The sequence below is a fragment of the Musa acuminata genome, chromosome BXJ3-6 (genome assembly GCF_036884655.1).
Source record: "Musa acuminata AAA Group cultivar baxijiao chromosome BXJ3-6, Cavendish_Baxijiao_AAA, whole genome shotgun sequence".
Lineage (NCBI taxonomy): Eukaryota > Viridiplantae > Streptophyta > Magnoliopsida > Zingiberales > Musaceae > Musa > Musa acuminata.
In genome coordinates, this window is record NC_088354.1 from 32,625,805 (window position 1) to 32,641,616 (window position 15,812).

Below are 15,812 nucleotides of genomic sequence, written 5' to 3' on the forward strand. Positions count from 1 at the left end.
TTGTTCTTCCATCAAATATTCTGTTTTTCATATGAAGTAATATTACTTCTTTTTTGACAGGGATGATAAGAATTAAAATCACAAAAAACAGTGGTTGCATATATTGATCATCCCTAGACTTTGAGTAGCAATGATAATTATGGAATAGAATGTGAGAAGAATTAATGATTCATGTTCTTGCATATTAAAATCTTCCATTAACATTCAAGTTGCACTGATTGCTTTATTTTTCTCATAGCTGTGGATCACATCTTCAAATGCAAAATCTTGGCTTCTTATATCCCATTTGATATTAGGGATTCATATTAATCCTTCACATGCTTTAGTAATTTTCATGCAAAGTTATCGAACTTATTTCACTTTATAATCAACATACTTATATTTGTTTAGACCTAACTCATTGTCTAAAAAGTTGTACTTGGCAAATAATGTTGGAAATAATATATCATTCTCCATCCAAATCATTTTAGAGAATCCAAATTTTTTTTTACTAGCTAGGGTGAAAATAGTGAAAAAGATAGTAAAAAATCTTTAGTCGAACTCAAATAGTTGAGACCTACGATTTGAGTTTATTATTATTATTATTATTATTATTATTATTATTATTATTATTATATATATATAAATATATATATAATAGTGAAAGTGAGATTTTATAACATAAAACTTACTATCAACCAGTAACGATATCTTTTAAATTTATTAGATTATATTTTATAAAATTTAATATATATCCTAATCTAGCTTTTTTTAAAAAATGATTAAAAAAATTCATTATTATTAAGTTAGTTTTTTATTATAAGAGGTGGAACTCGATTCGAATCCACTTAGTGCTTTTTCCAATCCGATCTCAAGTCAAACTTCTTTAATCTCATCTAATAATATTCTTTGGATGCTTAAGTTAATAAACAAGTCGGATAAGTCGATTATATTTGAAGTTTGTGTGTGTTGAGACGTACGTATTGAACCCAAGTCGGTGTACGTATAGTAGGTTCTCATAACTATTATCTTAAGGATGGCACACGGTGAGTTCGGGATGATGCTACGTTTTGACACGTGGCATAGATCAAACGATGGGGGTGGTCCAATTGGTTGAAAAAGGGTGGAAACATAGGGTGTTGCAATGTCTGCCATGTGGGGTTGCATGGCGTTGGTGTGCCATCCACATAAGGCATGGGTTTTAGCCATGTGGTAGGTATCGATCACATGGTCTAACGTGTCTGCTACACATCATTACAATGTCAGTCATATGGATCTAATGTGTAAGCCACGTAACACTACGGTGTCAACCATGTGGCACCAACGTGTCGACCTAGATCGATATGTCAGCCACATAATACTATAGTGTTAGTCACATGACAATATCATATCGATCACAGCCACACGACACCAAGATGTTTATCGTGAGACACTAGAACGTCGACTGCGGGTTGTGCCCATGTTATCATCTTCCTAGACGTGTCAACCGCAAGAGTCTGACACATCTGCCACATGACATCAACATGATGGGTAAGCCAATTTTTACCCATAGTAGAATAGAGTGTGCAAGAAGAATGTATTCACTGGATTTAGCATTAAAATAATTATGATATTTTAGATATAAAATTTATCGGATAAAATTTCAAATTCGGAGATCTCATGTACGATTTTGGAATAGCGTTGGAAACAATAATAATAATAATATTATTAACTATTATTATCTAACTGTTTAATTATAGTTGAAGCACAATGTAAATATGACTTTTTGGGTGGAATCTTTGGCGTCAGTTCATAGGATTTATAGTTTTCGTAATTTAAATGAGTGGTCAATATATTTTAGATTTAAAATAATAAATTTTCGAACCCTCAATAATAGGTGTAATAAATAGATCACCAAAATACTTAAATGAGTGAGTGGTCAATATTTTAGATTTAAAATAATAAATATTCGAACCCTCAATAGTAGGTGTAATAATACATCACCAAATACTTAGGTCTATCAACATTTGGCTAAGTCGTGCGTCAGTGAGCAGCCGGTCACGAATGACAAGCTTCCAAAAGGCCTCCACTTCCATCCCGAACCAAACCAAACCGACTATCTTGGCTTTTCCCATCATCATCATGTGTCGGCTGGATTCAAGACGACCCGTCGAGGCTGACGCCGTCGCCCACGCGCCGCCGATATCGAGAACGCCCAGATGAATCGTCTCTAGGGTTCTCCCAATCCCGCTAGACCAGTAAAATCGACGATGGTCTCGTTCCCGTCGTGGAAGTACCCGTGGTCCCTCGTCGTAGCGATCGGCTTGCTGTTGATCCTGGCCTCCGCGATCCACATGTTCTTGTCGCCCATCTTCCCGTCCTCCCTCGACTTCTTCGGCGCTCGACAGAATTCCGCTTCCTGCGCGCCTTTCAATGCGTCGTCGGATCACGGACGGACCGAGCGCTGGGATGATGTTGAATGGGGTGCTCGGTTTCCGGCCGACTCCCATGGGGCGGTGGCATACCGCGGCGCGCCTTGGAAGGCCGAGATCGGGAGGTGGCTCTCCGGTTGCGGTTCGGCCTTGGCCACGGTCCAAGTCGTAGAGGTATATGCGCCTTTCCTCTGATTGATTGGACATTTTGACGTTACAGAGTGCGTCTTTAACGGTTGAGGGCTTGGTGTTTCCTATTCAGAACATAGGTGGCAAGAGTTGCCAAAACGATTGTAGCGGCCGAGGTGTATGCAATAGGGAGCTGGGGGCATGCAGGTGCTTTCATGGATACGATGGTTGGTAAAATTTTTGCCATATGCAATGCCACTTATATATCTATTTAAGCAATCGTTGAATCTTAGTGATGTTAGTCTTTAGTTAAGTTGGAAACAATAGCTGCACTTCCATTAATTTCAAGCAATATGCAAGCAAAGGGCTATAAACAGTGTCCTTATTCTCATCGTTTATTTCCATATTAAAAAACATGGGGGTTCATTTTGCTTCATTTTGTTTGGATGTCTCCATTGTCTTCGTGTCTCTTCCTTCACTTCTAACTTCAGTACAACAAGGGCCTTTAATTCATTTTTCAATTCATTTTGGCAGTTATTTGTTAGCAATTGCCTATATAGTTTGGATTATTAATTTAGTTCTGGGAAAATCCACATCTCTTTATGTTATGTTTGTTGACATGAACAACCAATGCATAAGATATTAATATTTTTGTGTTCAAGCAGGTGAAGGATGTACAAAGAAGTTGGAGCTGAACTGTAATCTCCCAGTATCTCCAGAACAACCATTTGGTTCATGGATTGTTTCAATATGTCCTGCTTATTGTGACACCACTCGCGCAATGTGTTTCTGTGGACAAGGAACAAAATATCCAAATCGTCCGGTGGCAGAGGCTTGTGGCTTTAAAATAAAGTAACCAAGTTAAAGTTGTTGTCCAAAATATTTAGGTACTTGTTATGGTGCTTATAGCCTTCCTCTATGGCCATTTCAGCTTACCTTCCCAACCTGGTGGTCCTAAGGTTACTGATTGGACGAAGGCTGATTTTGATAACATTTTCACGACCAATGGTACTAAACCTGGCTGGTGCAATGTAGATCCAGAAGATGCATATGCTTCAAAAGTGAAATTTAAAGAAGAATGCGATTGTAAATATGACTGTCTTTTGGGACAGTTTTGTGAGATACCAACTGTATGCAGTTGTCTCAATCAGTGCTCTGGGCGTGGGCATTGCCGTGGTGGTTTTTGTGAGGTGTGCTATAACTCCCAACCAATTTAACTGTGAAAAACTAGGAAAACAGGTGTTTTATTTTCTTTTTCATTTTGTTGATGCTTTGTCAAGTTAAAAAGATTCTTAACTCAATAGACAAATATGTCTCTACTTTTACCAGCTGCTGCTTTTGCCACAATACCTGTACTGAAGTTAGTTATTCAGTGTGACAGAGGTTATTATGGAATCGATTGCAGTGTTCCATCTTCCATATCACCTATTCAAGAATGGCCAGAATGGCTTCGACCAGCTACAATTGATTTACATGATAAGGCACCTACAAGTAGTGATCTTCTGACCATCAAAGCTGTAGTTAAAAAGAAAAGGCCACTCATTTATGTTTATGATCTGCCACCAGAGTTCAATGCACACCTTCTTGAGGTAGCTTCATCACTCATATTCTCTTGTTTGAAACAAAAATGATCAAGATCTGTACACTTTTTTACATTTTCTTTTGCAGGGACGGCATTTCAAGTTTGAGTGTGTTAACAGAATATATACTGATAAGAATAGAACTTTATGGACTGATCAGTTATATGGATCACAGGTGGTTGTTTATGAGAATACGACAAGAATTGTTACTATTATTTTATACAACATATCCTTACATCATTCTTCACTATATAGATGGCACTCTATGAGAGCATTCTCGCTAGTCCTTATCGAACAATGAATGGTGAAGAAGCAGATTACTTTTATGTTCCAGTTCTCGATTCCTGTATAATAACTCGAGCAGATGATGCGCCTCACTTGCGCATGAAGGTATGAGTTTTGTAGCTATTGTTTTGTTCTAGTGCTTTCTCTAAAATAATTCCATGTTCTTCATTACCATCTTTTGGTTGAAAACAATTGTTGATACATAAAAAAAAAGAAGGAAAAGTACTCAAAAGATCACTCGAATCCCAGGAACAAAAGGGTTTAAGGAGTTATTTTACTTTGGAGTTCTACAAGAGGGCTTATGATCATATCGTTGAGCACTATCCTTACTGGAATCGGTCCTCTGGAAAGGACCATATATGGGTATGGCACTGATGTTCCAAATGGTGAGAATTTAAATTTTATGGACTTATGTTGAGAATCTAACCTCATTGCTTCTACCTCATGGCAGTTTTTTTCATGGGATGAAGGTGCTTGCTATGCCCCAACACAAATCTGGAATAGCATGATGTTAGTTCACTGGGGGAATACTAACTCAAAATATAATCACTCAACGACAGCTTATTGGGCTGACAACTGGGACCAAATACCCTCCTTTAAAAGAGGCAACCATCCTTGCTTTGACCCAGCGAAGGATCTTGTCCTTCCTGCATGGAAAAGGCCTCAACCAGGTGCAATATGGGCAAAACTTTGGGCAAGGTACCCATGAAGTTTAACTGACTTCTGTGTCTTTTCTCATTATTGGATTCATCTAAGGTTGGTCTAACTGGATGTGTAGACCACGGACAGAGCGTACTACTCTATTCTACTTCGACGGAAACTTAGGACCTGCCTATGAAAACGGTCGACCTGAAGACACGTGAGTAAATAGTTTAGAACATAATGGTCTTGACACCACAATTATTTATCTGACGGTTATATATCTGTTGATTTCAAAATGATTTCAGGTACAGTATGGGCATTAGGCAAAAACTGGCTGAGGAATTTAGTTCTACACCTAACAAAGAGGGCAAGCTTGGGAGACAGCATATTGCTAATGTTACAGTAACTTCTGTGCGCTCTTCCAAGTATTATGATGATCTGGCTAGCTCTATTTTCTGTGGTGTGTTGCCTGGGGATGGATGGAGTGGACGCATGGAAGATAGTATGCAGCAAGGATGCATTCCTGTAATAATTCAGGTGTCCATATGTTTCTCTCTTTGCTTCTAAAATAGTGTTGGCCTTCCCACCAATGAAGTGAGAAGCTTAAATTTATGCAAAATTGGCCCTGCACACTGAGAGGCTGCTTCTGTAACTTGAACCCTTGACACCCAAGTTTCGACAAAGCAACTGTACCATAGCACTAGGGCTTGTTCGCAGTTTCATGCTTCTACTTCCTGTACTTAATTAGAAAACTAGATTTTCCCTTTCTGATCTCTTCCTCATTCTTAGAATGGGATCTTCCTTCATGCCATAACATATAAAACTCTCTTGTTCCTTTTGGTAGCATATTCATTTTTGATGCCCATCTTTGTTCCTGCTTTCTGTCTATTGAATGAAGCTGCAAATTTTAGTTGTTCTTCTATGCCAGTATTTTGACTTTTCTCTGACTTATATAATTTTGACACCTTGGTTGCAGGATGGTATCTACCTTCCGTATGAGAATGTCTTTAATTACAGAAGTTTTGCAGTTCGAATTCAAGAAGATGATATTCCAAACTTGATTAAAATTCTACAGGTAATATAGCATCCCTCTCGCAACATTTTTTTATGTTCATGTAACAAGCTGTTATGTACTTATTGATACCCTTACTGGACTGTCCAGCAATTTAATGAGACAGAAATAGACTTTATGTTGGCAAATATACATCAAACCTGGCAGAGGTTCTTATATCGGGACTCAGTGTTGCTTGAGGCTCAGAGGCAAAAGAATTTGTTTTCTGTGGAGGATGACTGGGCAGTCGAGTTCTCAAAATTGGAGGAAGATGATGTTTTCTCTACATTTATACAGGTAACACTGTTACCAATTTGGTAGCTAGTTTTAACATTCTCAAAATGTGAACTTCAAATTTAGTTAAGAAAATAACTCAAACTCTAAATGATAAGATGCAGCAGCATCAAAGTATAAACCAGCAGTAATATTTCAATTTACAGAGATTTAGGTAATTAAACTGCTCAAGTCTTTCAAACCTTCCTTAGCATCAAGTCTTTCAATTTCAACATGTTTCCTAATGCACGAAGGAGGGCATTTGCTGATAGAGATGGTCTATTCATTCTTTGATATGAAGACTTGGAGATTGTTAAATACTAAGGGCCTGTATTAAAATCTTGATCTGATACCAGTATCTATCAGCGGTTGGGCCAGTTTCATAATGGTACAGGACAATGTACCAGTCAATACACAGACCATACAGAAAGAGAGAGAAGAATGGGCGGAAGGAGGAAGAAGCATAATTGATATGATACGATGTATTGGGACTCTTGGTACGGATACATAAGGCTGGAATCACCCGGACCAGAGAGAAATAGAGAGAGAAAAAAACAGGAGGGGAGGAGGAGGCAAAGTAAGAGGTGGAAGAGGAAGAGAAAGACGAGGAAGAAGAGGTGCATGCCTACCAGTAGAAAGAGGCATGGCAATGCATATTAGTACGATGTGGCAGCAATGATGTGGTGGGAAGGACAAAGCAGCAGTGGTGCAAAAGGGAGGATGAGATGTAGGAGAGAGAGTGAGCGGAGGAGGTAATGGTGGTGGTGATGGTAGTGGTGGTGAAGAAAAAGGAAAGATAGTTGATAGCTGTCAGGATTAAAGAAATAACAACTTGATACCTACAGCAATAGGCTTATTGTTTGGTACAGCTTGGTACTAGTCTTCTTATGACTCAGTAAATCTGATACAGTAAGGTTACGGGATGGTAAGCCTGATTTGAGACTGAACCAGGTGAATCACTCAGTACATGTACCAATCGGCTTTCAGACTGGTGAATACTAGTCATGTACCAACCAATATAGTTGAAGTTTGATCCATAATGGTGAAAATAATTCAGATGTGGCAAGAAATACCCAGATATGTGAGCCTGGTATTGCTTTCCATGTAAATCTAAATTGATAAATTACAATTAGGTAAATCAACAACAGTAACAACATAGTGCTGTTTACGTACATTGTCATGCAGCCGTTCTTTCCCCTGAGTAAGAAAACAAAATAAGTTATAAACATGTGAGGTATGAAGGCACATCCTTAATTGTTAGAATCATGAAAAGTCTTTTTATGTTCATTTTTTTCCTCCAAACCCTATAGGGTTTTAGAAATGACAAAGCATCATAAACTAAACAACATTTTCACATACATGGCAGTGTATCCCAATTTGTACCCAAATGGAGAGATGAAATGATATGGAAGTAAATGAATATGATTTACCACTAAGGTTCCCTCAGTTTAATAGTTTGATCAACCTAATAAACGTAGGGCTCCATAACCTTGGTTTTAATGTGTTGACACTTTTCATTATTATTAGCAGATAATGTTGTTTCTGCATGGATAAAGATTTTGAATGATTTTATGACATCTTCATAATTACTTTCCCCTGCAAGTTAATAGAAAGTACTTGTAGTCGATGATGCCCATGATCATTAAATTGCTGCATCTTATTTGTCATTAATGAAGTCTGACATTAAATTGTTTTCCTTAATGTCTCATAACAGGTGTATGTAAACAAAATGGAATTATGCTCTAGGTGGTACAATCAAGTGAATGTGCTTTTTGCTGAATCTACCTTCTTGTCGAATCCAATTCACTTGGTTAAAAAAATGGATAAGATAACATCTGAACAATTCCAGATTTAAATTCAGATATAACTGGGTACCCATATTTGGATTCAGTCAATATGGATGTATATATTTCTGAATACACATATGGGTTTGCTTTTACAATCCGGATCTTTGTTTGGACATTTAGCCAATTTTGGGTTTGGATTGGCATATCTGGATGGTTTCCTTTAGTGTCAATCCATATATCACAATGGTGACACATGGATAATACTAGTGTGAGCAATGAAGATTTAGCTATTCACGTTACACTTGATGTGGTAGACCAATTGTTACTTGCATCCTTTTCATTTTTATTTGGATCTGTATGCAGATCACAGCATGTCCTTTAGTAATGTGCCAATATCTTGACCTCCTATGTATAATAACCATAATCAAATTCCATCACTGAATATTGTAGTATGTATCAGTTTCAAAATGACTTGTATCTGTATCCATCTAAAATCTTATTTGTAAATGTATTTTTGTCTAACACCCCTATTTGTATCCATATTCATCATGCATCCACCTCTTATCAGGTTCAAGCCTGTCTCCATATTGAAGAGACATGGTTTCAAATGTTAGTGTCCTACTATTTGTAGACATATTCCTAAAATTTTCTCAAATCCAAATGTTTTAGGTGATCGATGGGAAACACCCTAAAACTATGTGCGTAAATTTAGAGCAGTAGCAATTATCCACAGCACTGATTTTTAATTTGAGGCATGCAAATACATTGCTGCTGCTCTAAATTTAAGTACATAGTTTTTTGGGTGCTTGCTGTGATCAGGATTTGCTCTTTAAGAAGATTTTTCTAAGCAAGATAGCTACTCTTCTCTCCAAGTTGGTGTCATCCTTGCTATCTCTTGAATTTCTTCATTCTATGAATGTGGTATATCTTCTGTTATACAGGTTACTGAGATTTGTCGACTGGTTCAATTTTCTGTACCAAAATAAATTTTTGTCCTCTTGAAAAAATTTGATATCTTCGTAAGAGCCTTCTGGTAAAATGCTTGGCATGATGTTCATTGCACTGCTTTAAAGGATTTGGCCATCACCATTGCTTATAGCTGGTAGGTTCCTACGGCATCCTCTGGTTATCAGAAGAATTTTTTAAAGAAAATGCGCGTAACTTTTGTGTTTATTATTATTCCATGCTTCTATTGCTCCTAGGATTGTTGTTCTGACCGTGGAGTGGTTGTCTGCAAGGAGGATATCAGGGAGTTAAACTAGATCTGACAGTTGATCCTGAAAGCTCAAGATAATATTTAAATATGAGTGAACAACCTGGCTATTTATCATCCACAAGAATTAACCTTATCTTTTGAATCATATCAAGAGTATGTATGGCAATGTCTAGAAAACCAGATTGAGATATCTGATTCAGGATTTAAAACCTTTCTTTTAAAATTGAAACTAGTTGTTCACCCTAATAAGTTTTGCTACTGATAGTTGATATTCTTTGATTAGAAATTCAGAAGTCAACATTGTTGTCATTAAATGTCGCACAAAATATATGGTCCTGATTATTCTTCTTGTGCCTAATAAAAAAGTAGACTGATCTTTGTATTAGATTCTACTTCTAGTCATACAGTGGACTAGAGTAAGCAATATTCTGATTATGTAATCTCTGGTGCATTAACTGTTGGTTTGGGCAGTTAATTTGTCTAAGCTAAACATTGGCTAGAATTTGACTTACCTTGGAACAAGTTTGTTAATCATCTTTTTTGGTACCTTACAAAGGTGTGTATACTGTATTGTATTATTATCACCTCTGAACTTAGGAAATTGTTTAACTGCAGCGACTTATTGTCCATCTGATTTCAATTTATGTCAATTTGCTAGCTATGCTGATTCTATTAGGTATCCTCTCTACAGGTATTGCATTATAAATTGCATAATGATCCTTGGAGGCAAGATTTAGCCCAGGCCAGGAAGGATTTTGGATTGCCAAATTTTTGCTTGAAAAGAACTCACTAAAGTAGTGATAAAGAACAATCCACCACAATTTTTTGTTTCCATGACCAAAAGAGCAGGAGGGAAAGGAAGCTGTATTTGTATTTTGCTCTCCTTGCCGCCATAGTGATGTACAAAAGAAAACTTGGGAAGATGACGCTCCAAATTCATTGTCATGTATATAGAATATAGATAACTGTTTTCACTTCTAGCCCATGTCAGTTCATTCAATAAAGGCATGCTTTGTTTATTTCCTTACGGAGGTACAAACAATCTTTTGTGTTAAATTTGTCTTGCTTTGCATGAATGTGAAGATCTGGGCTGGTTCCAGTAGATTGATTTTGCTCCCACTGGGAAATTTATTCATTCAGTGATCTGTCTAATGAGTATTATATTATCTTTAAATTTTGCAAGAGGCTTCGTTGGCATCTACGCGGAAAAGCGATTGAGGTTAGTGTTTCTTGTGGTTTTTAAGTTTGATATGTAGTTTTATCACCAAAATAAAACACTGACATGCCACAATACATTTGGTGTCTTTAAGGTGTTTCTACAAAACCAAATCTTCTTTATCATTGACCAAGTAGCAGCTCCTTTCTTATGTCGTTCATTTTGATGAAGTTTGTTCTTGTAGTTTTGATGACTCATGACTCTCTTAACGTGTTATATATATATAGCAGTTTCAACTTGTTTGATCCAAGTCCAAGCTTAAATCTGTTTGATGAAACTCTGTTCTTTTTCACTGAAACAAGGACTTGGATTGGTTCTCTGTATGCATTCCCAGGAAGTGTGATGTAGATACTTGCTATTGCGTCAACCATATATAATGCTTTAAGTTATTGTTTGAGTGAATTTTAAAAACAAGTTTTTAATTTTGATTTTTTCTTATAGAGTGTTTTTATTTTTATTTTTAAAATAAAACAACACCCCTTGATGAGTTATTTTACCTATTTATCCCTAGATAGCTAAGCTATTATTATTTTTGCCTAAAATAGTGGCTTTTGGACTATCAGTTTAGTAAGATTTTGTTGATCGGATCGAGTTGAGATGGTTCACTATTGGTTTAACATTTTATTTCTGTTGAGGAGACCTGTAAAGTGGATGGTACAATGTACAGTAAGTTATTGTCATAGTATAAGTGCCGATCTCGATGAAGAAAGCAAAAAAAGCATCTCTTTTGTCACCTTTTTTTTTTTTCATCTCCTTTGTCATCTCCATTCTTCATACGTGAGTTGCTACTATTCTTCTTGTCCATCTTCTTGTTTTTATTCTTTTCATTCTTGTTGAATCAAGAAGATAAAAAACATCATGTAAATATATTCATGTCATTAAAAAAATATTTGTTTCATACTGTGTATTTATAGGAGCCAATGTGTTATAACTCATGTTACTATTATTATATTGGTTCATTGATTCTAATTTTTTTTTAATTCTAATAATCTCATTATAGGAAGGATTTTATTCCCGACGAAGTAATTTCAGTTTTTAATGATATTGATAGATAGACACTAGATGAGACGTCAAATTTGGGTGAAAATTATTTATCAAAAAGATCAGATTTTGATATTCTTTTCACAGACTTGAATAGCCCATGTTACTGTGATAATGATGATAGTGATGATATCTTCAAAATTGAATTAACTAAAGAAAAATTACAAGAGGTTGAAGGTGATATAAACCCTAATGTTTATGATTCATCATATGTGGATCAACGAGTTATTTTAAGTGAGAATATATATGATAATGTTGAATAAATATTTGTTAAATATGATTATAGCCGAAATGATGGTGTATTATTAAACACAATAGTATCTTTCATTGAAGATGATGATTGTTCATACAATGTTTTGTTTGTTGATTAGGTATGGTATTTGTAACCCAAATAATAATGTCATTGAATAGGTGTTATGAGATATGCTTGAATTTCAAAAATCCTTCAAAGACTATGTCATTCAAAGAAATTTTGAGATTAAATATATTGTAACTACAAGTTATAAGATAAAAAACAAAATATAAAGTTTTCTATTGCTAATGGATGATAATAGCTTGTGATAAAACTAATAGTTTTTTAATTATCAAGTTTCATAAAGAGCATGATTATAATTTACAAAGAGGGATCATAAGCAATGCAATAGTTCTTTCATTGTAAATCAAATCAAAGATTAAGTTATAGGAAATCTTGACTATACCTCAAAGATGATTATTGCGGAGTTGTTTCATATAGGAAGACTTATCTTATATCAAATATTACACTTAATGAGATTAGTGGTGACTTTGACTGGTCATACACTAATATAATTTTATTTTTAAAGGAGTTAAAACTGTATAACTATGAGACTCATGTCCAAATGATACTTTCATCATAAAATCATTTTTAAAAAATATTTTGGGTTTTCAGAGTTTGTCTTAGAAGTTTCAGATTATATATATGACATGTTTTTGGTATCAATGTTGCATATCTATTAGGCAAATATTTCAGTGCTTTGATGATTACTATAACTAGTAATAGTAGTAACAAATTATTTCCAATTGTATTTTTTGGGACAAAGATTGAGTGTAGGGATTCATGGAAAAAAGTTCTTGCATCAATTGAGAATATGTATTATGGGATGCGAAAATTTGACTATTATTAGTGATCAAAATTCAGAAATTTTTTCAACTGTGAAAGAGATCTTCAAAACTATTTTGAATTACTACTAGATCCCTTACTATGTACAAGTTTAATGAACGCATGTAAAAGTTAAGGAAAAATCATATTAAAAGTGTCATATGGATATCTAAAATTGAGAAAGAAAAATAGATTTCTACATCGTTATATAATACTTACCATAAATATATCAAAAAGTATAAATTTATTATTGAAGGATGCACGTGGCTTACCTATTTTACCTTTATGAAATGACTAGGAGAAAGATTATCGAATGATTTGTATTCATCGTAAAATAATTAATAATTTAAAATCAACTTTAATAAATATCGTCGAGGATCAATTTACTAAGGTAACGAACAAGGATCAATACTACGGTGTCTTTTCTTATACTTATGCTGAATTACAAGTGCATACATCCTCTAAGCCAACTATAATAGATTTGGAGACAAGAAGTTATTCATGTTGGTCTTTTGATATTTTAAAATTTTCATGTTCTTACTACTATTGTATAGGAATGGTAATCTAAATTCCTTTTATGAATATTATTACATAGCAAACACCTACAAAAAGACATGTAATGATCAAATATTTTTAATGAGAAGCAAATAATATTGGATATGATGAGAATATGATCGTATCTTATTACCTTCGAGAAGGATGGCGCGAGTTGGTAGAAGAAAGAAAGTAAAAATTGAATAAATAAATAAATAACAAAATAAATAAATAAATATTCAAAGTGTCAATAATTTGGAAATAATCATCGATCATATAAATTCTCACTTGTATCATTAGCTTAAGGGCATTGACATTTCTCTTGGAAATAAATGAATAAATTGTTACTAGTCAATTATATTATTCAAAATATTTAAATCATTCAATTATATATCTGACAAAAGTTCATTATTTTATCATCATCACCTAGATGTAAATTTACCATCAACCTTTCCAAATCTTTATAAGTTGGTCGTTTAGAAGGAAAATACTTATGTAAGATAGATATCCTATGAATCCAAATGACTTCGGATCAATAATATCTCCAATGTTGTATAGATAAAGCAAAAGAGATACCACGGACATAATGAAAAAATAGTTCCACTCCATTCACTTGTCATTCTCATATAATTTTTCTATAATTATAAATATTAATCTGTGAGATACAAGAATATTAGGGATATCCAAGAAACACCATCCTTAATGATATTGAGACCAATCTTACTCAATTATGCATGGTAGGAATAAGAAGATAATAATAAAAATGATCAACAAAGCTTTGTCCAGAAATTATCCAACCAGAATGGCTTTTGGACTCCTTTTCATCATCAAAATGACTTGATCCATGGCACCGACAAATAGAACTACAATGATGAAATTTAAAAATTATCAATGATAATTAAAAAAAATTAAATGGGAACTTATATAAACAAAATCATACGACATTCTTGTAGTTGGCTTTGGACATTCTATACATATAATAAGCATCTGATGACATGATTATTTTTTTTTTAAACCAAAAGAAGTTAGAGTTAATAATTTAATAAAAATAATCTAACTAGAAAAAAAAGGAAAAAATAAAAAAAATGGTGCATTGTTTATATGTCCATAAAATCCATAAAAATATCAAAAAAACCTCTAAAATAGAAAACTAGTGACATATGTCCATAACTGTCCTATTAAAAGTTTTTCTAAAAATTTTAAATCATTTTGAATAGTGCATCTATGTGATGCACTATTTTTTATTTTTTTCCTCAAAAATAGTGCATCACATATTAGGATTTTTTTTTTCTAGACTAATTTTTTTACATATATTATTGACCTATTTAGAAGTTCAAATATGAAAAAATATTACATGGATACTTTACAATTTGTTAGAAATACAAAAAATAAAGAGAAAATAAAAAATTGACACACTATTCAAATGCTAAAAATTCAGATTTTTTTTTTCTGGACTAAACTGTTTACATTTATTGTTGACTATTTAGAAGCTCAAATATGAAAAAAAAAATTACATGGTTGCCTTATAATTTTTTAGAAATAGAAAAATAATGTACTATTCAAATGCTAAAAAATTTATAAAAATACCAAAAAAACTTTTAAAATAGAAAACCAGTGAAATATATCTATAAGTGTCCTATTTAAAGCTTTTATAAAAAATTGAGATAATTGTGAATAGTGCATCTATGTGATGCACTGTTTTTTAATTTTTCTTTGGACCAAATTTTCCACTTGTAGACCTTTTAAAAGCTCAAATGTGAAAAGACATTACATGGATGAATTATAATTCATTAAAAATATAATAAATAAGATAAAAATAGCACATTGTTCTAAACAAATATTTTATTTTTAAAAAATACTCAAAATATTGTTAGTAAAACAATAAGTTTTCATAATACTAATTAGAATACTAAATATCAATGCAACCTTAGAACTCTAGCTATATAATAAACCAAAAGTTTGAATTTCTTAGTAAATATTCTTACAGAAATTGAAACATACCATAAAGAACCTTTGAAGCTCTATCGCAAATAATGTTGGCTATAGTTGTAGTTTTGAAACTCTAGAAGCAAGAAACACTCGAACCCTAGAACCTTTCTTGTGGCAATGAACTTGATATTCGTAGGTGACGGAACTCGATCCTAAACCTAACGATGCATGAAGATGATGATGTTTGATGGCTATAAAATACACTATAGCAACGACAATAGAATAAAGAGTGATCGGAGATGAAAGATCCTACAACACAAATCGTATCGATTAATAAATGTGAAATAGGGATGTACAGTATATAATAAAGGTATCGATTCAAGTTAAATTAATTTTTTAACTAGTTTAATCCTATGTGAACCCAAGCGATTTTTAAGATTAATATTATATATTAAAAAGACAGAGATGTTATTTTGATATTTTTCAAAATAGATATGAGAAAAGAAAAAATAAAGTTAGGAATTTATGACGATGTCTTTCTAAGACCACTTGAACAAGGGTTTTCTTTATTTATTATTTTTAGTTTTTTATTTTTGCCTGATGATATGGAATGAATATAATG

At 33.7% G+C, this 15,812-nt stretch overlaps 1 protein-coding gene across 2 annotated transcripts; it reads left to right on the forward strand.

Annotated features, from left to right (window-relative positions):
- Positions 1–1,995: 1,995 nt before the first annotated feature.
- Positions 1,996–10,455, forward strand: LOC103989028 (uncharacterized). 2 transcript variants are annotated; one of them, XM_018828083.2, is made up of 15 exons: positions 1,996–2,564; positions 2,653–2,746; positions 3,185–3,371; positions 3,451–3,709; positions 3,893–4,108; positions 4,188–4,274; positions 4,355–4,489; positions 4,634–4,747; positions 4,836–5,083; positions 5,163–5,243; positions 5,332–5,563; positions 6,003–6,101; positions 6,189–6,374; positions 9,079–9,239; positions 10,045–10,455. In XM_018828083.2, exons 1-14 carry the CDS (start codon positions 2,229–2,231, stop codon positions 9,121–9,123), a joined length of 2,319 nt encoding a protein of 772 aa, XP_018683628.2. In that variant the 5' UTR covers positions 1,996–2,228; the 3' UTR covers positions 9,124–9,239; positions 10,045–10,455. The 2 variants fall into 2 exon arrangements, with proteins under 2 accessions (XP_018683628.2, XP_009406036.2); XM_009407761.3 differs by lacking the exon at positions 9,079–9,239 and having other exon boundaries at positions 1,998–2,564.
- Positions 10,456–15,812: the final 5,357 nt, after the last annotated feature.